Below are 26,335 nucleotides of genomic sequence, written 5' to 3'. Positions count from 1 at the left end.
AAATACATCGAAGCCATGAGTAGATATAAATGAGTGCGAAAATACCAATGTAATAGAAAAACCAAATGAACTTTGCCAAAAAATAATAAAATATATTATAATGTATATAGGAATATTTTATGAAATTACATTTGAAGAGGAACCATTTCAATGGAAGATACCTGTCAATTGGTGACTAGGTATAGTCTTTTGTTTGTTTATATGTGGGTGGACTGAACCAAAAAAAAAAAACGCCACCTAACACGACAAAGAAAAAATTACACGCGAGGTTTGTCTGCTTCCAGGTACGTGAGTCCAACGGTAGCGTGTTCGACTTTATTGATTTAGAACTTAAAATGCGTATTTATACTGAAACGTTATAGGTCGCGCGGGAAAATTCGCGTGCGCCCAAAACACGCAACATTGCTATATACGCACGTGCCGCCTTCTATATACCACAGATCAAGTTAAAATGACAGCGAGTACGCTAAGTTTTTTCTCCCCTCAAATCAAAGGTGAGAGATAAGAGCCTGAATACCTTTGCACGCGGTAACAAAATAACCTGACTGAGTCGTTGGACATTTGCTACCGTTTTTTTTATTTATTTACATTTATGAAATTTTTAAATGAATTAATAGTAATTATTCTATAAATGTTTTTAAAATTTATTATTATGGTTCTCGAAAGATATGTAGATTATGGAAAATGTCCGTCTCATTTCTCCCCCATGCAAACACCCCGTATTTATCTAAACGTTAAACCGAATATTAATTACAAATTAACTTGAGAGTGGCATATAATTACGTTTGCATAATCATATTTTGATGAGTGAAGTAATTGGAAGTTTTAAAATACCGTTTTCTATAATAACATTCAATAATTATTATATTTTTGGACCCGGGACGTCCTGTAGAACATTTAGATGGTAAAAAGGTATCAGAATATATCATGGCATAAAAGGCCATAGAGCGCATGCGCCCTAGAACGAAATGGTCTATTTATTTTTCGTTGTAGCTTACCAAAATATTTTAACCAACTTTCCAAATGACCTTGCACATCATGTTTGGATGCATGGTACATACAGCTCAAGGTAATTTTAGACGTAGGTAAATATAGCATCAAGCTATAGTCACTCCATCCTTGTCACCATTTATTACGTAACTATATATAGCAACAGTTCGGTTCTACGTGACTTTGGTCTGATAATGTGTTTGCCCTTTTTCCGTAATGTTATTTTTATAAGGCTTAAGGCGAGAAGCAATATACCGAACTATAGGTCTATATATATGTATTATATCTTACCTGATGGGTGCCTTCAATGCTGCTGTGGGACTTCCTGACCATTCGTAGCGGTTAGGGTTAGCGTGAAATCGAAAAGAAAACAGAAAAGTCGTGTTAAAACGGATCGCGTGGACGCCGACGAGAAACAAAAATATTAGGGGTTGGTTTTAAGACGGTACCCTATAATACTTTCAATAAGTATGGGGCTTCTGTAAGGCCTATAGTAATTAAAGAGGCTGCAGCGCCATCTTGCGTTAAAGGGTTCGCCTCCTTATTGTAAATGGCCTACTGTAATTTCCTTACTTGGTCGGATCAAGGAGAATGTATTAGAGAGGAGACTCGGATTCAGACAAAATGCACGGCACGTTCCAGAATGAGTCTCCCCTTTTATACATCCTCCTTGCTCGGTTCTGGTTAAGGACAGAGATGGAGATAACAGTAGGCGTGTTTGCATTATTAATCCGCCACTAGGAGACGCTTCGTTACGCAGCCAAAAGATGTCGCTACACTCTTTTACAAAGAAAGTGCGTGCTCGTAGCAATTCAACCCTTACTTTTGGATAGTATAATGGGTTTATGATTGTAAACGATGAAATAATAAACAGAATTGATCCTGACCTAACTGACCACAGGATTAAGTATGTTATCGTTCATAAAACCGGCGCCCTCTCTTTAACCCTCCTTTTGCAGATTTTAACGTGCAAATCACGCCCCAAACCTTTTTATACTTAATCCCATTCCCAAAGAGCACAGGCATTTTTTTTTTGGTTTTCAGAGTAAAGAGTGTATTAAGAATAGGAGTTGAAAGCTAATCTAGAGGATTCTTATATTGCATGCACAGCGTTATACTAAAACCTGGCAAAAAGCAAAATCACTTTGAGAGCTCTTCAGTAAGGCACTTTACCCAAATTAACTTATACCCTTTTGGTAGTACAAGAATTTGTTTCTTAAGACTGTAAAGGTATACGTTGTGTTTTTTTTCTTTTGGGTGATTTAGTCCGGGCCTTTCGTGATCACTAATGCATTCTTATAAACATAGAAACATGGGTAGCGCGGGGCTGCTTGATTAAAACTTGCCAGATACGCCCATATTTGGTTCCTTGGCCCCCCACCGAAAAAAAAAAAGAAACGAAATTATATGATTAAGAAAGAAAAAAATTATCGCTCAGCTCAAAGTTAAACAATAGTTATATAGCACGAAATATTAAAGGTTAAGTACAGGGTGGAAACCTTCACCAGTGACCTGACAACGGATTGATAAGTATTTAATCATTGTTTATGGCTGTAGACGAGGTTACCAATGGATGACATTGAACAAACGCTTTGTAAGTTTGGTCACCAATGGTTTTGGTTCATTAGTTAATTTTTCTACTGTTAATCCCGTGCAAATTGTTCATGGCTGTGGTCACCAGTGGAGGTTTCCACCCTGTATATATATTATTTCGCGAGCCATTTCCTCTAAAATTATTGAAGGAGGAATAAAAATTACTTAATTAGAATAAATTACTGAAAAAAAAAAGATTTTAACCAATATTGGAAAAGCGTGTTGGGTTTCTACCTAGCAATTAAATTATGAAGAAAAATGAATACCACTTTTGTTCGTATTATAACCCGATAATATTCTTTATAAGTATTAGGAGGGGGGTCTTACCTTTTAATTTACCTCTTTTAATCTTGAAGGCGACAACGGCTAAAGCGGCGACAATTACGAATCCAACTGAGAGGCAAATAAGAATCACAACGGTGGAAGATAACTTTTGTTGCCAATTATTATCGCCTCCTCGGACGTTATTCGTGGTCAAGCGGTCACTCGTTGCTAAGGTGACCCCGGATACGACAACGGGGGAACTGGAACCCAAGTCGTTAACGCTATAAATGACTAGAGTGAAGGTTCGACCAGTCGGAAGATCTTTAACTAAGAATTGCGGGTAATCCGAAGACAGATTTGAGACGGTGGTCATGTACTCGTCATCACGGACTTGTAGATGGTATATTTGCATCAAACCATTACCGTCACCTGGCTGGCATTGAACGCTGAAGGAGTAGCCAGTTTGATTGGCTACCGTGCAATTTGCCGGGCTATCTGGTACACCTAGAAAGAAATGGGTCGCCATTTTACAAAATGGAGGCGGATTTAAACCCAATTCTATATTATTATACAATAGGATATAATAAACCCGTGTACAAAATTTTAGTGGAATCGGTTGGAAATTACCAGAGTTATCACGTCATGAAATTCCAAAAAAGAAAACAAACGAACTGACCAAGAATATTTCTATTCAAGACAAAAATGATCTCATAATCTTTGCTTTTGCTTAGAACTATGTCTCCGGACTTGTTATAATACGAGATACGATCTTTGGGAGCAAGAGGGCCACTATACGCTCAACTGAACCCAGTGTTATTGTCGAGGAAACACGTACGCTCAGTTTTAGTGACAAAAACGACGTAGTTCCACGGTTTACATAATGTTTGGGCCGAAATTTTGACAACTAAATATGCAAATGATTAAAGTAAGGATCATCGATCATTTTAAGTAGCTTTGGTGGTTTTGGCTGAGCCGCTTCATCATTTGTCTATCTACGCGCCTCGTGTCAAACGTCCGCTTTTGACACGATGCAACGAAACTTTTAATCTTAATTTAAATTTGACAGGACCTAGCTCATGTTGTCAGATATTCGGCTTCAAAATTCAAAGAGCCGCGATGTATGTACGAAATCAACAAAATCAATACGCGATGACACAGGGTATGACTTTGAATATAGGGGTATTAATACCACCCCTCGTGACCTTAATAATTGAAGGAATCGATTGGCAACCAACAGGTAACATCAAATGCAAATGCAAATAGAAAGTGCACGAGCTAGGCACTTGGGGAAGTTACAAATCCCTTCCTTTAGCGAGTATCCTGTATGATTTATGATCATGAGTTCTTCTTTGGTCCACCAATCATCGCTCAACTTTAATATCACGTTTTCTTTTTTAAATCTCTCTATGAGAAAAATAGACAATTGGGTTCATTTGAATTTTGAGGCATTAATTGATCTGGGAATGAAATCACACTTTTGGTTCTAAGAGATTATAATAAATTAAATTTCGTAGTGTAAACTTGGTTGTTAGGTTGGTTTGTCCGCGTACTCACGCTAGTATTCGCACGAAAGAGATTTCCTAATATATTAATTAATCAACTCATTTTAATTGTTTTCGAGATTTTCAACAAGCTGCGGAATTATCTCGACCTAATGAGCCAAAATGCTCACGACGAAAAAAAATTGGTATCCTTTAATTTTTAAAAGGAATTTTCGCCTCGTTAAATTTTGCGTTAAAAATTTCCTTCGTTCTAAACCCAGGGTTCAAGAAGAAGAAAAAAAATTGGGGGCGAATAAAAAAAATTGGGGGCGAATAAAAAAAAGTGGTACGGGATTTCTCGTTTTGGGTTTCATTTAGCTCAGCCGCAGATATGGCTTTAATTGCCCAAGCCAAGGCTTAATAGAAGCCTCTTTACTACTAATGGTGCGTTTTTATCATCCCTTATTCTCTAGGCCTAATGAGCATTAGCTACAACATTTTTCCTTAAAACATTTCAACCCCTTTTTTCTAATTTAACCACATCCCAATTGTTACCCTAACTGCAATTGGATTTTGAGTCCTTTTGTTCTGAACCCATACAACCGGGAAGCAAATAGTTATTAAGAAAAACTGGACTAATTTTGATCAATGAACACGGCTAGTGTTGCTAAGCACTCAGTGGATTACGTCAACACATCTTAATTAATTGAATATTTAAATCCCCAATGTCTTAACTCAATAAGTAATGTTGTTTAACAAAGCGACAAGATGCTAAAACGAAGCAGACGACGGACGATTCAGGGTTAAAAACATTTTGTGGTATTCTCATCTTGTTCTTTTTTTCTTTCGTTAAGAAAAGTCAGCTTCTGTTCAGCCCTTTGGGTCCCATTACCCTCTTAACTCGGAAGCCGGCTTCAACCATTTACAGATGATGAAAAAAGCTAAGCCTCGCGCTTCACGCTTTATCTTTGCCGAGAGGAGCGGTAAATGTTTTAATACTTTTCGCACCTTCCTTCTTTAGTCTTTACAAAGACAAAAGGGAAAGATTTGCAAGTTCGTTGAATAGAAGTAAAAGGAAGCGCTGATGGCAACTTGCCGCTATCTTAATTACGTACCTTGTTAAAGTTGAATACTATTAAAATATTACGAATTCTTCGCCTTTCTTTAAATCGACCCAAAGAATCAACCGCAACAATGAATAGAAACTTAGTAAAACACAATTTTTACCCGCACGCAGATGCCTTCAAGCGTTTGGAAACATTTCTTTAACAGAAACGAGTGCTCAAAGGGTCTAAGGCTTAGTCAAACCAAGGCCCGATGTTTCAAATACGCATAATTTTCACGTGCGATTCATTTGTACTTGCACGCGCAAACTGCGGACTACAGAGAATTCAAAGACGACTTACCAGCGGGAACGACGTAGAACAGGCACGGTTCTCTTTGCATGCCAACTTTGTTGATACCCCAACACATGAGTGTCCCGTAATCCAAATCAGTCCTTGGAGTGTAACTGGCCACGCTGCGTAGTCCGTCATTTTCGTAGCTGATGACGTCAATATCTTCTCTTGAATTATTAAACGTCCACCGGAAACTGACTTCGGTTGGATCGGCCTCGACTTGACACACGACTTTGGTTTTCTTTAGTTTACTAACGCCGTAAAACATTTTTTGGTTTTCTTTACATAATGGCGCGTCTGGAAGTAAATAACAAAAAGAGGTCGCATTAGTTCAGGACAACTGAATCTCTGACAAAAACTCCCAAGTTGTTTGTCTAAAAAATTCCTTTTTCAACGTCTGGTCTGGTTAAAACACAAATGGAATTATAAAACAATGTTTTCAAACTTCCTGATCTCTAGGCCTATATAGTTTTGAAATGGAAAATGATCGCGAGTCAACTCAATTGGGCCTTTGTTAGAGTCTTCGGATAGCGCCGAAGAACCGCTATCCAAACGAAACCTCTAAACAAAGAGTGTATATATTCAAAGCATTCTCTAGGGTGACCTTTATACTTAGTTCATCTTATATGTGCACGCTCGACAGCTCGGGCTTTACGACAATCGCTTTGGCCATTCTTATATTCGGGGACATTGATTTCTAGGTTGGGTATACGCTATAGAACTATAGAATCGAGTGAGAGCGAGCCTGGTCTTTATTCCTTTTGGGGTATGTATGGGCGCCATTAGTAGGGTGACTTACTTTCCTTAATAGCCCTATTACACTCGCATTATCCCCCAATGCCAGCCGCGACCATGCAACTCCAATCACTATGATCTTTCAACGTTATGACTAAGTCCACAAGGACTTAATAGGCAAGGAAACAAGTCGCCAAGGCTTGGATATCAACCCGACAAAAAAGAAAAGTCGACATATCGCCAAGACTCGTCGACACCGAGTAAAAATATAACTTCCAGTACTTAGCACGTGGTAATGCCAAATTTTGCATAAAGTACAGTTGGATTGTCGGGACTTATATTCTCGAATGGATTCGGATTAGGAATGTCACATCGTTCTATGTAAAGGTTTAGGCGCGATACTAGATGCAAGGACTGATGACGTGAGACCTAAATGGGTTTCCATCTACCTCACCTAAGCCTTTGAGAGAACCTAACCTCACGATAGCAACTTTATGGACTTGGGCTACGACGATAGTAATACTTCGGCGAAAATTTCTCATTACCACTAGATCCAATTGGTCCTTAAAATACAAAGGAGCTGGGGAAAAAAGTCATTGCTCGTTCAGCGAGAAGGGGTAGCCAGGTCCTAACCGCAAAAGCCATCTATCTAACTAGCCAATTTCATCGCGGGACAACGAGGTTCTAGTAGCAGCCACGAACCAAAACCGCGAGATGGCGTTAGCGAGATGGACAAGTATTTCAGAGTTTCAGTCGACAATAGCGTGGCTATATAACGGGACTAGATGGCTCTTTTGTATTAGACTAGCCGAGGCTTAAGGGCGTACGGGCCTTGGCTAATGGCGTTTGTCGTTAATGGCACCTCGTGGACTCGTTAAAATGACTCAATTCCACAGAATACAGACCCCCTTCCGTCGACTCGACCCGGGTAAAATACTTCTAGCCTGAGGACCATAAACGTCTCGATATAACACCCCCTCCCCCCCATACACATTCTCTCTACTCTCTCATTTGGGCCACAATATCTTAACTTTCATAAATTGCGATTTGCAAATCTCGCCATTTATAAATTTGACTATTGTTTCCGAATAAGAAAATTAATTGGGATCTCTTTTAAGGAACTCATCTTGATACTTTGATTTGATTTAATAATCGAATCGGTACAAGAAAACCAAAATGAGTTGCGATATTTTTACTCTAGGTTGGCGTATCGGTACATGGTTCACCCTTAATTTCAGACGTTCAAACATAAAACGTGGAAATTTCAATAAAAGAGGAACGAGAGCACTAAGCGAATGTTCAGTATTTCGGCTTCCATTTTACGACTGCTTCCTGCAACGCTATTAAACCGGGCAGGCGAAAAACTTTATCGCCTTTTTGGGCCATTATTAAAATATCGCTAATGTCTCTAATGTCATTTTTTTAACATCGACTCAATTGTATTAAATACAACGTAAGTACATACCACTAGAGCTTTTAGAATTGAATTACTCATGTAGCCAATATCAAGAGTAAATCAACTAGAAGTATATGGACTTCGCTAAGATTGTGCTCAGTTATAAATTAGTGCAACTATAGCTTCATAAATCTATCATAATCCACATGGGCCGGAAGGATAAACAAAATACCAAAAATAGGTTTTTTTTTATTTTTGGAAGTGGATAACTTAATTTCTATTCCTTTAGTTATATTTTCTCTGGCTATTTTCTGCGAAGCATCGGAACTCTACTTTTTCTCCTATTATATTTAAAACTGTGTATCCCTACGCATCAGCATTCCCTTTATTATCAAACCGCACTAGAATTAACTTGAATATATTTTATATAGATTGAATTTCCCAGAATCAGTTCAATTGATTCACTATACTGAATTAAATTGAACAAACACTTTAATAAGTAAAATAGACGGGAATAGCTAGGCGTACCTATTTACTAAGGTACCTAATAAAGAACTGAAAACAAATGAAAATAAAAAAAAATGTCCGTATAAACATCCCAACTCCTGGAATCTTGAAGAGCTTACCGGGCTCGAAATCAATGAGTTGATTTAATTTACTAAAGGTCTAGTTAGTTTAACTTCGGAGCACGGCCGGAACTTCAAAAAAAAGGGGGGGGGGGAGAGGGATGCAGACATAGAACGAAAAAAGCGCCATCTAATTGACTAAAAGGCAGCTTTTTTATCTCTCTTAGGTTCAGTTCCTACGGGTTAGGCCTAAGGTTTCATGGTTCATACAATTTCCAGACTTTGAAATAATTCATACAATAGCTTTAACAATGTAATAATTTTAGAATATTTCTTTAAGTACTAAGATATGGAATCTTAGTAAATTAGATGTGTTAATATCCAGGTACGGTATTAACCCTGAATTGGAACTTTTTTCGCCGCACTATATCCTCTTTTTTCAGGACATCCAGTGATTTTTTTACAAGCTGATGAAACTAATCCACTTTGGACTTTTCTTTCGGCAGCCTTCCTTCGTGGGTCTCCCTTCTAATTGGACTCTTCTACACTATGGAACAAGGCTATTGGTGGTGGCACTATGCCTCGTCAAAAACACTGTTCGCCCCGCTGACCCGATCCGATAATTAGCGCTCACTGGCTCAACTCCGAGCGGCATACGTAAAAGGCCACTATCCCCCCTCCCTTCCCCTCCGGCCCATACCCTTAAAAGAAAACCCCCACCAAATTTGTACCATTCCACCTTTTTTGCTTTTTTGACTTTCAACGCATCAACTACCAAAAAGTATCGCGTTGACTGTTCATGGCTGGCTGGCTGGATGCAAATATTGATTACTCTCTCGGATGTTTCCTACACTACCTTAGAACCAGTAGAAAAACGACTTATACATTATTACTTTGAAAGAAGTTTTCTATAGGGTAATGGCAGCCCTCTGGTTTTGACTATATTAAGCTCTGTGGGGAAATAACATGGGGTGCCATTAGTCTATTACTACTGTAAGGTAAATATAATAGCTAATAATTGGATAAATAATTCCATATTTAGGAAGTATTTTATACTAAAATTCAAGTTGACCGCAGAATACGTAATAGAAAGTGGAATAAAGAATACGGATTACTTTCGATTACATTTGCAAAGTAGAGTTTACTTAATTACAGGTCATTAGATACGCGTACAATTAGCATAGGTTCATGATATGTCTTGCTACCCTTGTTTTACTTTCCTCTCGGTTAGTGACGAGGGTAGCTCTCGCCGCCAGTGATGTCATTAGCGGTTGGGTTCTCGTCTTTTAACGCAGTCGAACACCGAAAATCTTATTACGAGACCCGAACTTGAAGTCTATTCAAAATATGCAAATTTCTCTAAAGGCTTTCCATCCAGTCTCCGGGAGTTCCTTCTCTTTACCTAGGCCTCGGTCGACTTTTGCGCTGTCCGCAGCGCGGTTCCTACTTCTTATTAAGCGGCTGAGTACCCTTTTTTAAGGTGTCGAATTAGCGTAATTGTATGGGGAACCACGGCTTTTACAATCCAAAACAAACCCCAAAAGGACCCATAGACAATTTTCTTTCTTTAAAAAAACTTACGATAAAGGTTTTGTGTTTAAAGAAAACTAATCACTACCTTCTTTAACTAAAGGCCGGCCTTAACACGTAATTGGACGCTTTCAAGATCTTTCAAATTAAATAAATGTATTAAAAAATTCATCTGAAGTCCTGAACGTCGTAAAATTAACATAAATTAGTAGAAATGCACTGTTCTTTAAAGGAAAAATGGGACAATTTCGTAATCGAAATATTATCAAAGTATAATTTAAGGATTTTCATTTAAACTAATACAGAGTTCCCAGCTCAGATCATCTAATATCAAGCACGTGTCACGAGCTAAATACAGCAGCGGGTTTTGACAATGTGACAATTTCCCCAAAACAACTCAAATGAACTTTGAAAACAATCTTTTTTATTTCGTCATCTTATTTATTGACCGATTTTGGTTGTCTGGCCATTTCATTCTCCCTTTAAAGAACTAAGAAGACAAGCGTAAAATTGGCAATTAAATTCCATATCTAATATATGACGACGTAAACAGCCGCTACCGGTAGATGGCACTGTAATAATAGACCTCCTCATCAAGGCGGGATATTTTTAATATCCTTGAAGAAACAAATACAAGACGACGGCTGATAATGTAAAAATGCAGGCTGCAGTGCAGTGCAGACTTCATAATATTTTCCTTCTGTAAAATCCACCAGAGGGCTTTGATCGATCTGTACCTCTCTACCCCCCCCCCCGTTACCATCTTCTCTTTGTCGCGCTCTTCCCCGCTTTTAGCGTCGGCGAAAACAAAGGAATAAGTCGGGCCGAAACTAATTAAATCAGCAATTTAAAAGCGAACTTCACTTCGCGCGCGCCTCAACACAAATTTTAATACTATACTTACCTACCCCCCTCTACCGGGCATTATTCTAAAGAAATTCACGTGTTTTTGTAGTATTAAATTAATTCTTATAGAGTTCAAAGTGAGCTTCAATATGAGACCAACTACGCCAAAATCAGTCAATAAATGCCTACGAAAAGTTAACTTTCCAACAATTTTAGGCTGAAGTTTATAACCAAACAACAGAAAAGTAACTTACATTGGACCCTGAGGTAAAGCGGATTACTTTCGCTCCTCCCTAATTCGTTGAGAGCCGTACACGTATAGCGCCCTCTACTTTCGCGTCGTAACCTTTGTAGCACCAGAGTTTGATTGGTCACGATAATTCCGGCTGTAGTATTTGTTGTTATTTCGTGACCTTCGAAGAGGAACGCCACCTCGGTAATCCAGGGGTTGGCCATCACGTGACATTCCATATATACGTCATGACCTTCGTGGAATGTCGCGTAGCGAAGGTTCATACCCAGACGAATCTCAACTTGCGGAGGATCTGCAAAATATAGGTCAAATCATAAGCCTATAATACTCTCTATTAAGTATAAAAAGTGGAAAGGGTATTTGCTACGAATATGATGGTCTCCTGATGGCGTAACTATACTAGACTATCGGGTTGTCTACCTCAACTGCTAATCCGACTCGAGAGGCCCTTTCCCGAGTGCAGAGACGTAATATTTACAAATAGTACCCAGGTTTTTGATCGGACATAAGCACTAGGCGCCACCTGGTTATAGCAATATGAACTTCTATTTACACGTGACTAAGCTAGTAAAATATTTCAACCGATAGATGGAAGCAGTCAATGATGCCCATCCTTGAAAAGAAAAGCGTTGGATTCTTAAACAGCTACGGATGGCCCCGAACTATACTCTCCTCCAAGAGTTAACTATGGCTGTTTCAATAACTTACGCATTCTAGAACTGAATTAGGGTACATGAAAAAAAACCACCAACTTACAATGTACTTGTAACTTGATGACATCCTCAATGGAACCCATGGGTATCAAGCTATTAGCAGCGGCGCAGGCCAATTCCTTCTGGTTATCCTTGACCGATGGTATCAAGGTCAAGACGCTGGTCGTGGTGTTCTCTTCTTCGAAGGACTCTTGTTGCAGTATCGGCAATCGACTACTTTCCAACCACCAGGTGATATTGGCCGCTGGCAAAGACCCCGCTGTCCGACACACAAACTGAACCGGGACATCGGCGGTGACCCAAGCCGGAGGTGAGACAAGGTGTACCGTCTTGGGACTTACTGCTCCGGAGATGGAAAACATCCCGAGAACATCCGAGAAGGTACCCGAGAATTTTCAGAAGCGCCGATCGAAAATAGATTAAGGTAAGAAGGAGGCGAGAGCGAGAGAGAGAGAGCCGATAGTAAAAATAAAAAAAAAAATAGAAAGATTAGCTTAGGATACAAATCGAAAATCAATACAAAAGAAGTAGAAGAAAAAGTACTTTTCTATTGGGTACCTTTTTCTCGGATCTTTAAGGGGCCCTCAGTACTTCGGTAGCCCGCCTATTTTCTAGCGAGGTGAAACGATATAACAGGTGCCCTTAGGGAAATTCGCGCTCTTCTCGAGTAATATAGATACGAATGTATTTTTTATAAGGCGCTCTTATATAAAGAGGGTCACAACGAACGAATACGTATAACTCGCATGCGTGGCTAACACGTATTACATTTTTTTTTATTATAAATGCAAAATTACATCCAGATCTACGTATATTGTAGCGGTTGGGTGGAAATGCTTAGATATTATAGTTTATTGTTTTTTATTGAATATTTCGGAACCCATTTAAGTCCTGAGAAAGCTCAAAGTATGAAGTTTGAAAAGGGCACACTGTGAACTCGATCTTTGCTGCCATATTAGGAAGGGTTTAACGATACTTACTCAACTTAAGATCATTGTTGATTATATTCATAAGTTCTCAAATTTTATATGGGTTCTTGGATCATGATTTACGAGAAGTATTTGAATATTTTGGGGTTTTTTTTCGTAATCAATGCTTGTTTATTGATATATCCATCACAATTCAAAAATTCTAACGCGACTAAGTGATTTTTAATTTTCACTGCACTCTATGGAAAATGGGCCGAAAACGAACATAATGAAAATATGTAATATACAGGGTGTTTGTGAAAAGTCCATCAATAATGAAAGGGCGTATTTATTGGGCCATTTTGAGTCGAAAATGTTCTATGACATTTTGCCGTCCGAGCCACGGTTTTCGAGTTATGATTTGAATATTTTAGGGATGACCCCTTCATTAAATTAGCGCTGTCTTTCAATTTCTTAATTAAATTTAAGGGGTCATCCGTAAATTACTCCAATCATAACTTGAAAACAGTGGCCCGAACGGAAAAATGTCATAGAACATTTTCGACTCAAAATGGCCCAATAAATACGCCCTTTCATTATTGATGGACCTTTCACAAACACCCTGTATAGCTTTTCCATCAATTGAACACTTAAAATTCAATGTATATAAGTAAATCGACCAACAACTTTAAAGTATTCAGGAACCGGTTCAACACTGGAACGCGCGCGTAAAGTAAAATACAGGCATTGTCTTTCAACGGGCTTATTAAACGCGTTTAAAATTCCGGACCGTTTCAGAATCTTAAGCCTTTGTGAAACCATAAGCTCAGTCTATAGTCTTTTCTTAAGGCATAAACAAAGGGCTCGGATACTTACTTATTCTCTTTCATACGCGTTTTCCAGGGAAACGAATTTTGACAACTATTCGTTCTCTCAGTTAGATACGTAACCCAAGCCTATAATCAGAATTGGTGTTGGAATCGCGTTTGTACATTAGCATAATGTACTAGAATAACTTTTAACAATATTGCCAAGTTAACTTTCCAATATCTCAATCGCAATCAACAGACTATTTCGGATCTTAGGACAGAATAACTTGAAAATCGAGGGTAATACCTTATACCGTTAGACGGGCATTAAATTAAAATTTCGCGTTCGGGTTGTATTCGTTAATAAACGAGAAAGGCGGGAATAGACTTGAAGAAAAGAATTTACTACGAAACAATGTAGCACGCGCGCTGTCACCGAATTAATTGTTAGGTAACGAATATCACGTGGTCAGAGCACGAGGAATATATATATAAATTCCGGGAAAAGGGTTTTCCCGCCTAATATTCGGCACAAGACTGGAATTCTATCGCTTTTAATCGCCTGTAGGAGGAAGTTTCGCGCCTTAATAGTCGTGTATCAAAATGAAAGGTGGCGTAACTAAAGTCGGTTTACATTACAAATAAGGTTAGAAATCACCAATTATACCGTTAATCCTAGTGTAAAGTAAGGTTATATACGTACGTACGCGTCGACAAGCACGCGCGTGTTACGTTATTGCACGTGGCATTTGGATCGTGTACGCAATTTCAATTTAAAGCGCGAGCAACGTCTAATACAAGTTTTTATACATTAAATTCTAAACAGAATCAAAGACATTGAAAATCATCGTAGAAATGGTCCATAATCGTACCCAATCTGGGTTGGCATGGGAAGAAGGTAACTGGGAAAATATTTTAACTTCGTATTAAGAGAAACGCGATATGGGAGCGTGGTATAGCGTTACGTGTTTCTACAAATTTGGGTTCTAGGTATAATTGATAGATTGGTTCTCTCTTTCGCGAGGTATCCCGCTGGCTTTAAAGTGATAAATGCCTTGTTAGGACTTGGCTGATAAGGTATGGACGTTACTAACATGGCGGAAATGGTTCGCGCTACAACGTAGCGCCGCTTCTAATTTGAATATAGCAAAGTGCTAACTCAACAAATACGCGGCCGATGCAGTATGCTTTAGCGAGCATTATCGCGGTGGAGCCGAAAATGGGGAAGCGCTTTTGAACCTCCAGGATGTAATCCCATTAAAAATTTACAAGTTGGCCGCTGTAAGGCCGCGTGTAACCTTAGAGGCGGAACCTTATAGCCAAATTTAATCATACCTAGCATAATTCATAAAGTATCAAATAAAATTTTGGGAAAGGTATCTTATCTCGTAGACGCATCTTGAGGAAAATGTCTTCTCTAATGAAGACCTTAACCACTGCGCGTGAATTTCTCTTCCTGACCTAATAATAACCGGAAATTTTAACTCTTACAAGGGTTTCGGGCTTTTCGTAAAGACAGCTCTTGGTGATGGAGTTGCTGGAAACAAACCATGGCCTACATGATTGCAATCTACCGTAACTCGATTCGATCCGGGAACTAAATTGCGGTAGGTCAAGGAGGAAAACTTTTAAATGAAGATGGCGTCGTAGTCTCTTTAATTTTGATCATTCTGCCGTGGGCACCCTATGGCAGACCCATACTTAAAAGGATTATAGGGTTATGTCTACTTTCAGTATGAGAAAACAATAGCTTAACTTCTCTATCAGGTCTTTTTTTCGATTGATGGTGGGATATACTTATCGATATCGACCTTATATATATAGTTTCCAACTTAGAGGAGATTTTAAAGCCACGTAGCTCCTACATCAATTTTTTACCGCCCAGCTCCCACTCTCTCTCAGAAATTCACTGAGGCAAAAACCCTGAGAAGAAGCCCTGAACTAACTTTTAAGGTTCGATCCAAAAATAGATTAATTTCCTTATTTGGTAATTATGATGTTTCCAGATCTTTCTTTTTTTCTCTCTGGCCGGGGTCTTTGGTCATTTAGGCGTCAAGACTCCGTGAGCGTGGACTGCACACTCCCCCCTCCCCCCCGCTATACCGGATACCAACTATACCTTTTAATAGAAAGGACGGCCAATTAAGGGTTCCTCCACCCCCAAACTTCCAAACCAGAGAGAACCTCTTTCATACGGCTCGTTCGTTCGTTCGTTCGCTCGCTCCGAAAGGAGTCTGAAGAAAAATGAACAACAAGGTGAGCCAGACGATTTATAAACCCTATTCCAAAAAACTATAAATAATATAGAATTTATACCTTTCACTTAAGGAAGACCTGTTTTTTGCCAGTTCCCCAAATATAAAGAGTTATAAACATAACGAGTTAATTTTAAAATTCGGAAATTCCAGGGTTCGGACGAAATTTTTTATATTGAAAATCCCTGATTTTTCCAGCTTATCCCTGACCAAATTTTGCCAATATCCCTCACCATTTTAAGTACGTGTTTACAGGCAGAGTCCACTTCATAATTACACCTGGGCCCATATTTAGCATTGCTAGAAATCCCTGACATATCCCTGATTTTTTCAGAAAAATCTTTAAATACCTGACTTGCAAATTCCTGACTTAACCAGATTTTCCGCTTATTCAAATTTCTTGACCTTTTAGGCCAAATATTTGATTTTCCCAGAGGTATGACAATTAACCCACTCCTATAATTTCTAATTCAATATTATCAAAATATCTTGGAACTCCCAGCCTAATTACATGACGTCAGTAAGTCCCGTAAAAGCAAAGTCCTCCTGAGGGATTTAAAAATAAACAAGTTGGGAAAACCAAAATATTACCTCTCCGTGTCAAGAAGATTATATAAACTTAAAGTATCCAATGAAAACGTTATTATGTTTCTGAGTTGGGGTTTCCCATTTTTGTTGTTGTTTTGAAAAATATATCGCAATGCACGGGCCTTGATAGATATAGGAGGCAATGAATGAAATATATCACAATGCACGGGCCTTGATAGATATAAGAGGCAATGAAGGAAATATATCGCATGCACGGGCCTTGGTAGATATAGGAGGCAATGATAATCTCTCTCTTTGCACCAGAGGTTTATCTTTAATATTTAAATAAATATAATTATTTTTAATTATTTTAATCTTCAATAATTAACATTAATAATAGTTAAATCGTTTAAAATAAAGTTATACCTATTATCTTCTCAAACTTTGCTAATATTGACGTTTAAAGTTAAGGGTACCCCTCTTGCCCGCTTTTTTCAAATTTGGGGTATATATACGATTCGTTTCCATTATAATAGTAAGGAAAAAGCGCAATTGCGAAAACCTTTGGTGGCGATCCCACCTTAGGGAGGCTAGACGTTTCTCGTAACCCTAGCTGATCGCCGCGTATATCCTAAAACCAAACGATGATAATGGAGTAGAAGCCAATGATACAGATTGGTGTCTATGTGGAATAGACGGAAGACCAGTGGATGGTGGTGTTAGAAGCCAGTGTAAGTGCAGACTGGTGTCAATGTGGGATTGACAAAGAGCAGAAGATGGTGGTGATTAGAAGCCAGTAAGAACAGACTGGTGTCCGTGTGGGATGGACAAAGACCAGAAGATGGTGGTGTGAGAACTCAAGTAGAGGAGCCATTTCCGTGACTGTGAAAGCAGTTCGGAAATGGCGAACACGTTTGCTCCGATACGCAAACTGCGAACGCGGTCACGTGGGTGTAACAACGGACAGACAGACAGACACACAGACAGACACACACACAGACAGACACACACACAGACACGGCCGTTACAGAACCTCTCCTGGACTACGTCACACGGAGAGGTAAAAAGATCCATTTTTTCAGCGAATCAGCGCGTCCCGCTGGCTGGCAGGAAGTAGCAATTATGTTTCCGCTACAATAACGCCTATAAGGTCTCCCCAAAGGGCTCTTTTCTTTTTTTGAAATCTGAACTTTTCATAAAGTTCATGTATGGTAGTCTAACGGACATAAATCTACTACTTGGGACCCTTTACTATCGACTGAAAGCACAATGGGGCACACGCCCATCGCTCATCAATCAGCTCTCCCGTCAAAATACTCCACTCTCTTTTTTATATATATATAGACCCAAACCGAGGCTTAAGAAACCTCGATAGATTTTTTAAAAAAATAATTATTAAAAATCTAGCGTCATACTTAAAGGAAAATACTTTCTTAAAAGCGAGTACGTAAGAAATTAGTAGCCACTCGCGGTGACGTTTTTGAAGTTACGGCTCTTCCTATTCCTTTAAAATTCCATAAACCTCAAAACTTGGGTTGGATCTTATTGGTTTTAATGGGGCGGACCGACGAAGAGTGATTTATAATAAGCCAGCGCTAATCACCGCGCGAATAATTTATTACCTCTTATTTTAAATATAGAATTTCTTACTAAGAAAATTATTATAATTTTTTAAAATCAATAAATTTAACGGAGGTCCGTAATTAACAACGATTAAATATTAATATTTAAAATTTTTAATGGTACGACCTTTCCTGACCTTTACTTAAAAATAAGGGTTTGGGTATTAAGAATTGATTCATTTTTCGTGGGAATATTGATTCGTAATCTTAATATTTTAAGAATTTGATAGTACTTTTTCTTAGGAGATAATTAAGTACGTTTTGTACTCACGGTAGACGTTTAACGTAACGGCAACGGATACGGGTGGTGACAGTAGATTGTTGGAAGCCTGGCAAACTAATTTCATACCGGCGTGTTCACGGTCTAACGCTTGAATCTGCAACTGATTTCTGGAAATGCCTTCAGGCGTCAATTCGTAGGAATCATCCAATAGTTCCGTTCCGCTCCACCACGTGACCGAGGGCGTTGGAAAACCTAATAATATAAAAAGATAAATATAATTAGACAAAATGTTTAGGCAATTTTTTTCCTGTTATCGAGAATTCAAGACACTTGGCAAAAAGCGTTAATAATTTCTGGTGAAAATGGAAGCGTCTCTTATTTACTTTGGGTTGTACTCGTCACGTGACAAGTTAAGGCTTAATGCGAACACCGGATGACGTTAGGAAAAGGCAGGCGTAATCCTTCCTTATTTCGCGATAGCTTTTCAGCTAGACCTTGGCAAGAAAATAATATACACGTAACAAAGAGATTGGTTTCCGGAGAAGAACGTATTCTTCCTTTTCAGTATTAAATCGGTATAGATCTCGGAGACATGTATAGTGTTTGAAACAGGAGAAGTACTTTTTGGGTTAACTGTAAGGGTTCCTTCCATAGACGGACGGGTATATTACAAATCCTGAGAATTTCGTCGGCGACTATAAACCCGAATACGATTTAATTACCTTGAACCAAAACTCTTCAATCCCATAACTAATGCGAATATGAACAAATTTGGTTTAAATTTCGTACACTGGTTCAATATATTCTAAAGTACAACCGTACATTTTTATTTTTTGTCTCAATTCGTGGTCATTTTGAAAAATGGCGGAACGAAAACGAACCGAAAATCTTTGAACTCTATTATAAGTGTAGATCTGAGCCGATTTGGATGAAATTTTGTACAGTCGTTCATTATATTCTGTAGCAGAGCTGATTAAATTTTGGTCTCAATCGGTGGCCATCTTGAAAAATGGCGGAAAGAAAACTAACCACAACTTATAAAAATGGCGAAACGAATATATTTCTTAGTTGAAGTCCCAGGTACAATTTGAGCAAGGTAGAGGTAGCTCGTGAAAGTCTCGGTGCCTTTACCTATTTTTTGGGGAAAGTGAGTGAGTTAGGTGAGCAGGCGGCTCGCAATCGGAAAAACGCGAAGCGAATTACTTTCGAGTATAATTGAAGTTTCGAGAAAACTTTTTCCGCTTCTCTGAAATCTAGGGAACATATATAGAGGGAAAAACCATCCCCATCTTTCCGGGGTGCCAACCAAACCGAAACTAGTTTTTACCTCTCCGAGTGACGTATGTCACGGAGAGGTTCTGTAACGATCGTGTCTGTCTGTCTGTCTGTCTGTCTGTCTGTCTGTCTGTCTGTCTGTCTGTCTGTCTGTCTGTGTGTCTGTCTGTCTGTTGTTACACCCACGTGACCGCGTTCGCAGTTTCCAAATCGGAGCAAACGTGTTCGCCATTTCCGAACTGCTTTCACAGTCACGGAAATGGCTCCTCTACTTGAGTTCTCACACCACCATATTCTGGTCTTTGTCCATCCCACACGGACACCAGTCTGTACTTACTGGCTTCTAATCACCACCATCTTTTGACCTTCGTCCATCCCACATGGACACCAGTCTGTACATACTGGCTTCTAATCACCACCATCTTCTGGTCTTCGTCCATTCCACTTGGACGCCAGTCTGTACATTCTGGCTTCTAAACACCACCATCTACTGGTCTTCCGTCTATTCCACATAGACACCAATCTGTCTCATTGGCATCTACTCCATTATCATCGTTTGGTTTTAGGATATACGCGGCGATCAGCTAGGGTTACGAGAAACGTCTAGCCTCCCTAAGGTGGGATCGCCACCAAAGGTTTTCGCAATTGCGCTTTTTCCTTACTATTATAATGGAAACGAATCGTATATATACCCCAAAATTTGAAGAAAGCGGGCAAGAGGGGTAACCTTCACGTTAAACGTCAATATTAGCAAAGTTTGAGATGATAATAGGTATAACTTTATTTTAAACGATTTAACTATTATTAATGTTAATTATTGAAGATTAAAATAATTAAAAATAATTATATTTATTTAAATATTAAAGATAATCTTGTTTCTCAACTCAAAATTAATACGGAAAGAGTTAAAAAGCAGTCTATGTTTTTGTCTGTGTGTGTCCGTCCATTGTTACACTAGTGCGTCGCGTTAGCAGTTAGCCTTGTGTTGATGTGTTAAGAAATCATACAGAACCTTAATATTCCCTTTTTCCATAATATAAAGTGAATATGTGGAAGTATTTTTCGTAATTATGATGCATTTAGTACTTTTGTAGCTTTAAAGCTCTGTTTCATTTTGATATTCCAAAGATTTTTTTTAATATTGTTATTTGAAATGGCTGTTTATATATTACTTAAGCTATACTACATCTGTATATAGAATAATCCTTGGTTTAGCGATTTCATGAAGAAAACTAAGACCTAGACTCCGGCGGTAAAATAAGTATCATCCGTTTTAGGCTTAGTGAAACGAAGAGTAAATAATTGAGGCCTGAGGTGAAGTAAACTTTGGGCTTTGATTTTCGTGTCTGAAATGAAGAGGCATCAACGGATCAGAGTTGTGAATGTAGCTATCAGAATATACGGTAAACAGCTGAAGCGCAGACTTCATTTCCTGATCTTTTCCCCATTGACTGATATCCATGTGTCCAAGATTTATCCTTATTGGATGTAAAATGTCGTCTGCTTTACTGTATTATTCGCTATGCTTGGAATACTGCTTCAATATTTCGAAAATTTTTACTTCAAAAAAGAGAAATAATTCCATATCTAGGTAAATAAGTTTGTAGTAGTAGACCTCTTGACTCGGAGAGGTAATATTTTGGTTTTCCCAACTTGTTTTTCCTTCACGGACTTTCATTAAAGAGAAGGTGAAACTTGATAATTGCTGGTTCAATTCAATTCAGTTCAGTTCAAGTGATTTGCCAACTCACTATCATAATTTAGTGGTTTTCTCCTGCCTCGCAAGTGCAATTAACATCGTACATACCTCATAGTTGGAAAACAGTGAATTACAGTGGGAATCATACTACATGCGTTGAATATCGAGCTATCAACGCAAAGGTATCACCTTCCCTTAGCTCTACATCTTCTCGTCTACCTTTAGAGAGATGCTACTTTTTTTTTAGATCGAACTATAGCTAGCTAGACTACTTCTAAAGAACTAGGCAGTATTACTGGCTAATTTTACTGCTATGGATTCAGCGAAAAACCTTGGGTTGGGTTTCTTGTCTATTTTATTTATTTATTTGGGGTCGACAAAGCCGACCTCCTCTTTTTCAGGTAATTTCTTTTGTGGTAGCGTTTTAATTAGTATTTATACATACCAGCACTTGACAGGATTCGTACAGAAACTTCCAAAAACTAGGCCTAATTTCCACGATATTAATCCTCATGTTTTAAACAGCGTATACTTCTAATAAATTTCCAGGTGTGAATTTAATTTTAAAGTAAATGATAATACATCGGAATTGAGCTTATAGCAAATTTAATTAAGGATATTGAGCTAGGCCTAGTCTAGTAAACATTTCGATAGAGTTACCTATAGTGTTCAACCTTGGGAAGAAATCAATACCAAGTCCACCGAAAGAAGCATGCAAGCAGCATTGACAAGGTCTTTTTTCGTTGTTATTATTGGATAGCGAAAACTATTTCCTACTTTATACATTTCCTTAAATGTATATTAATATATACTTCCTTAAAGGCGGGTACCATTTCGCGTGCTGTTTGAGTTAAAATGGCCCATGGTCTTTCATAACAGAAGAATACCGGCCGCTGAAAGGTGATGTTTCCGAACTGGGCGCGTGCTGACTTCAGTTTCCTCTTCAAAACATTTTTGTCTTTTCTCTTTGGTCTAGTTTGTAAAGTTACTTGAATGAAATGGTTTGGGAACTCGTTGTTAAAAATGGCTTATTAAGCATATACAGGGTGTTTCGACAATCTCCCATTGTACTTCGGTCCTATAATTACCCTGTTTGGTACACCCTGTATAAGAATCCAATGTTTACGATAAAAATCTAAATTCTAATTTGCACCCTTTCAATCCTTAACTTTACTTAACCATTCTATCAAGTATCCACGCGTTTACCTCGAATAAGTATAAACAATATATCAGAGTTAATGCGGGCAAAGCCTAAAGACACGATTTTTCAATTCTACACGATTTCTCTGTTTCCCTTGGTTGAAATACATTATTTTCTTTACGCGGATGCCTCGTTGAGAGTGTCTGACTAGCCACCAAAGAGATATTTCTCTTTCCGGGCTAACATCTTCGACAACAACAGCATTTCTAGACAGGTCGACTGTAGATCCATATTTATGATTTCGCTCTACGTCTGTGATCTTTCATATGGACAGGAATTTCGGAGTCTTTCTTTTTACTCTCGGATCAATCAAGCATCCCAACGCCTTCTCTAACAATATACTAATCTTCCTTGACACGTTACTTATTAATCAACTAAAAGGATTTTTGTATTAATTTAATCAAACAAGTTTAATTTATAGAGTAATTTCATGAGTTTATAAGATATGTTCCATAAGTATGACACAACCTATACTTAGTAATCAGGACTTCCATCCTCCTATTTAGTCTGCATTACTAAGCCCCCTTTGACAGCAGCGCCTCACCAGGCGTCGCTTTACCCTGAATCTATGACTTGCCTCACTTCATGACAAGCTCCAGTTTCTAAGTTACCAGTGACAAACTTTTGGTGGTAACATATCTTATGAACTTATGGTAAGGTTTTATATTATTGTACTGCATAATCTAGTTTATTCTCACTATAAAATATGATACGAATCAGATGGGCGATTTAAATGATTTGAGATTTCTCTCTCAATGTTTGCGTAGAGAGCCTTATTTAATGAATATTTTAAAATCTGTCCCACCAGGCGGACGAAACCAAATATAATAGTAACCCATAAAAACAATTGAATTATATTGGATATGCTAAGATGGGTGGGGGGGGGGGTTAGAGCGGTTGACTGAACGCAACCAACAAAAATATTCCCAAACAAAGAAGAAATTCAATTTAAAGAGCGATACTACGTAGGTTTTAAGCTCTAAAGCTTTTTCATAAATTCAAATTCAGATGGAGCAAAAATTCGGCATCCAAAAGGGATTTCTCTTAATTCAATTGCGAGATCACGAGAATCTTTAGAGACTGGAAAAGATTTGGATAATACAAAGCACGCGCGTGCATGGCTCGGCGATGCGAGATTAGACGATTCAAAGCATTCTTGTACGACAAGACAAGACTCCCTTCGATATTTGGCCCCAACCAAGGCTTAATCTGCCCGGGGTCCCAAGAGGGATGCCAACGAACGAAGCCGCCGCCTACCAGGCCTAGCGACCTCAACCACGGTGATTTTTTAAGCTTCGATCCGCTAGGTTCTTCAAGAGTAAATATAAATGGGAGTTGGAATCACGCAGTGCCCCACAGTTATGTCTTTCTGTATGTAACGCTCAAGTATTTTTATTTATTATTAAAATTTCAAAATGCGAGTTTACAATATTATTACATCAATAACTACCAACATATAAAAGGTGCTTTTGAAGCTTTCAAATTATGCTAAATAATTAAAACAGTTCTTTATGACTAAATTTCTTAAGTGACCTATTTGAATTGAGTAAACTTACGCCTTACGTTTAGCTTTCCTTTTTTGCGGAATCAACTTTATACCGATGTATAAAAAAATTAACAAACATGTATAGTAAATATAACCCGAAAGTCATCCCAACGATGGATTCAAAATGTCCGGTAGAACATTCGTGTCCTTGAAAATTCGCTTTCAAAGCGTAAGACGAGGCCAAAATACCCGCAACCATTTGAGCAATTTGAGCCGTCGTCATAATCATAGATATATTAACGGGAATATTGAATTTAGCCGTTTTCAACGCGAAATACGTGTACATGAAAGCGTGCACGGTATAATTCATGGCTACAGCCCAACGTCCGACTGCCGGAAGATTTTGCGAGTACGCGAAAAACACTACCATGGTTAGAACGTGATGAGAAACATGGAGTAAAGTCAATTTTTGTTTCTTCAAAACGAGGAAAACGGTGTCCAAAAGTTCGGGAGCTTTAGACAAAACGAAGGCCATAACCCAAAACATAGACACGTTGTTGCCCGTCGAGTTACACACTGAAAATTCCATCCCGTAGTTCCACAGGATATAGATTATCTCGGGAATCGCTCTTAACATACCGCAGATACTGAAAATGGCCAAGGAAGTATTCCACATCATGACCGCTTTTTGAATTTGAGCCGGAGGTCTGTTTTTCATGTACGCTTGCAAAACGAAAACGGAGATCAAGTAGAGCATGGCCAAATACAAACTGTAATGCCAATGATTTTTGAACCATAACGCGAACCATTCTTGAGAAATTCTCGTTTCGAACTCTTGGACGAACGCGTAGTGAGGATACCCGGTGTAATTCGACTCGGCGAGAGACATCGTTCCAACTGTTTATCCACCCGAACTATGATTCGAATGTAACGAGCTTCTGCCTTAAATATATCTCTAATCTTCTAATACCTCACAAGAGGGATTAAAAACTATAGTTCTTGGCTGTTGAGAAATTCTAAAAAGTTTTAATTCGTCACAAGGAAATATTAACGTGTGTTTCAATTAGAATGCTGTTGAAACAGTCTTGATTTAATTCTGTATTTTTAATCTATATTTGCTACTTTTTCCTTATACTTTCAAGACGTCTATATATCGGATCTGTTACCAAGTAAGACCTGGCCACCTCTACATGACGTTATTAGGTTTTACAAATTAATATTAATTAACAATTCAACATTGGCTAGACTATGGCTCTAACACGGAGACGGACACGTGACGCATCCAACATAAAGTGTAAAACGAAGCGTAATTAGCGTAAAAATAGTGCGAGAAACGTTTGGCAGCATTTTAGACTCCGTGTGTTGATCCACTCCTGGTTGGTCCTAGAGCCAACTTCCCCCAGTTTTCTCATTTCGCTGACATTGTAAGGCCTGGCTGGCCTGGATTCGCGAGTACCCCATGCCCTCTTCGCGACTGACACTACCATGCGGGTTTATCTCCTGGCCCGAGGGAAGGTGCATGGTTAGATATCCTTTGCCCCCTTGCTTGAAGATGTACTCCGTCTTAACCCGCAGTCGAAAGAGGCGATACACTGAAACTGAGCTTGTTGTAAAAAGTGAACCAAGTGAACGAACAACAATTTTTTAAACCAAAGTTAACTTTATGGTTTTTAGATTTGTTGATTTGAACTAATACAGCGTTGATGTTGTACAGGAATAATAAATACGGTTTTTTTTTATCCAGGCATTCTGTCAATTCTGATACAACCGCGTAAATTTTCACACTAGCTTTTAAATGGCGTAAAGAATGTCGTGTTATGTGATAATTATTATTAATTAGGTCCTTCAGAAGAGCTACTGGCTTCGTTACAAATTAAATAGCTCACTGTCAATTTTCGCGGCTAGCAAAAATTCAGAGAAAAAAAATCGTAAAAAAGATTCCTAAAGTACAATAATTTATTTCATTGATCACAAAAGGAGGAAAGAATTTGAACGATTTGACGTCTCTTTGCGGGAGCAATCCATTAAGCGTGCACCTTCTCTCACACCTACACGACTGTTCAATATAAATTTCCAAGGACTACTTTCTTCACTAAGCGCTTAGAGACTATACGTATTAATCCGCTAAGCTTACGCTATATTACTGAACTAAACTTTGAACAGGTGTATATAATCAATATCAAGTTGAAACGTTACCAGGCACGAGACTATATCCCACGTGAAAACAAAGCTTACAGAGATAAGATGGGAAATAGCTTTAGACGCGCTGCAATTTTGACATGATCTGACATCACGTTTATCGAGTTCAATTCTTTTTTTCGCCTTTCTTCTTAGCTAGCGAGTAATTGGAGAATTGGGATAAAAAATTGGGTAAAAGTCATTACGAACACGAGCTAAAAAAGAGAAAAACGAAGACAACTGGCTGGCTATACACTGATGGCAAATAATGAACATCCACTTGGGTTTCAATTGAAACGAACCTTATTATGAATTTGAGAATACCATAAGTTTATAAGTGATATGTTCTGTAAGTATGATACTACCTATACTTCGTAATGCTAGAGA

At 38.5% G+C, this 26,335-nt stretch overlaps 1 protein-coding gene and 1 pseudogene across 3 annotated transcripts in view; both read right to left on the bottom strand.

Annotated features, from left to right (window-relative positions):
- The window catches only part of LOC149705056 (neural cell adhesion molecule 2-like), a 160,554-nt gene that overhangs the window by 5,674 nt on the left and 128,545 nt on the right, over positions 1–26,335 (bottom strand). For 2 of the 3 annotated variants that reach the window (XM_089865227.1, XM_089865225.1), the window contains 6 exons: positions 18,158–18,361; positions 11,808–12,104; positions 11,053–11,343; positions 5,735–6,022; positions 2,911–3,351; positions 1,282–1,315 (listed from right to left, as the gene is read on the bottom strand). In XM_089865227.1, the coding sequence (XP_089721353.1) occupies positions 1,282–1,315; positions 2,911–3,351; positions 5,735–6,022; positions 11,053–11,343; positions 11,808–12,104; positions 18,158–18,361 (1,555 nt within the window). The remainder of the gene's footprint in view (positions 1–1,281; positions 1,316–2,910; positions 3,352–5,734; positions 6,023–11,052; positions 11,344–11,807; positions 12,105–18,157; positions 18,362–26,335) is intronic. The other variant, XM_089865226.1, reaches the window with a different exon arrangement.
- Positions 23,744–24,659, bottom strand: LOC149705058 (putative fatty acid elongase 3 pseudogene; annotated as a pseudogene).

The sequence above is a fragment of the Phalangium opilio genome, unplaced genomic scaffold, assembly GCF_054372755.1.
Source record: "Phalangium opilio isolate 3A_F unplaced genomic scaffold, DU_Popi_V2 ptg000014l_1, whole genome shotgun sequence".
In the NCBI taxonomy this organism is placed as follows: Eukaryota; Metazoa; Arthropoda; class Arachnida; order Opiliones; family Phalangiidae; genus Phalangium; species Phalangium opilio.
The sequence above is the reverse complement of the archived record's forward strand: the minus strand, read 5'-3'. Positions and strand labels throughout refer to the sequence as shown.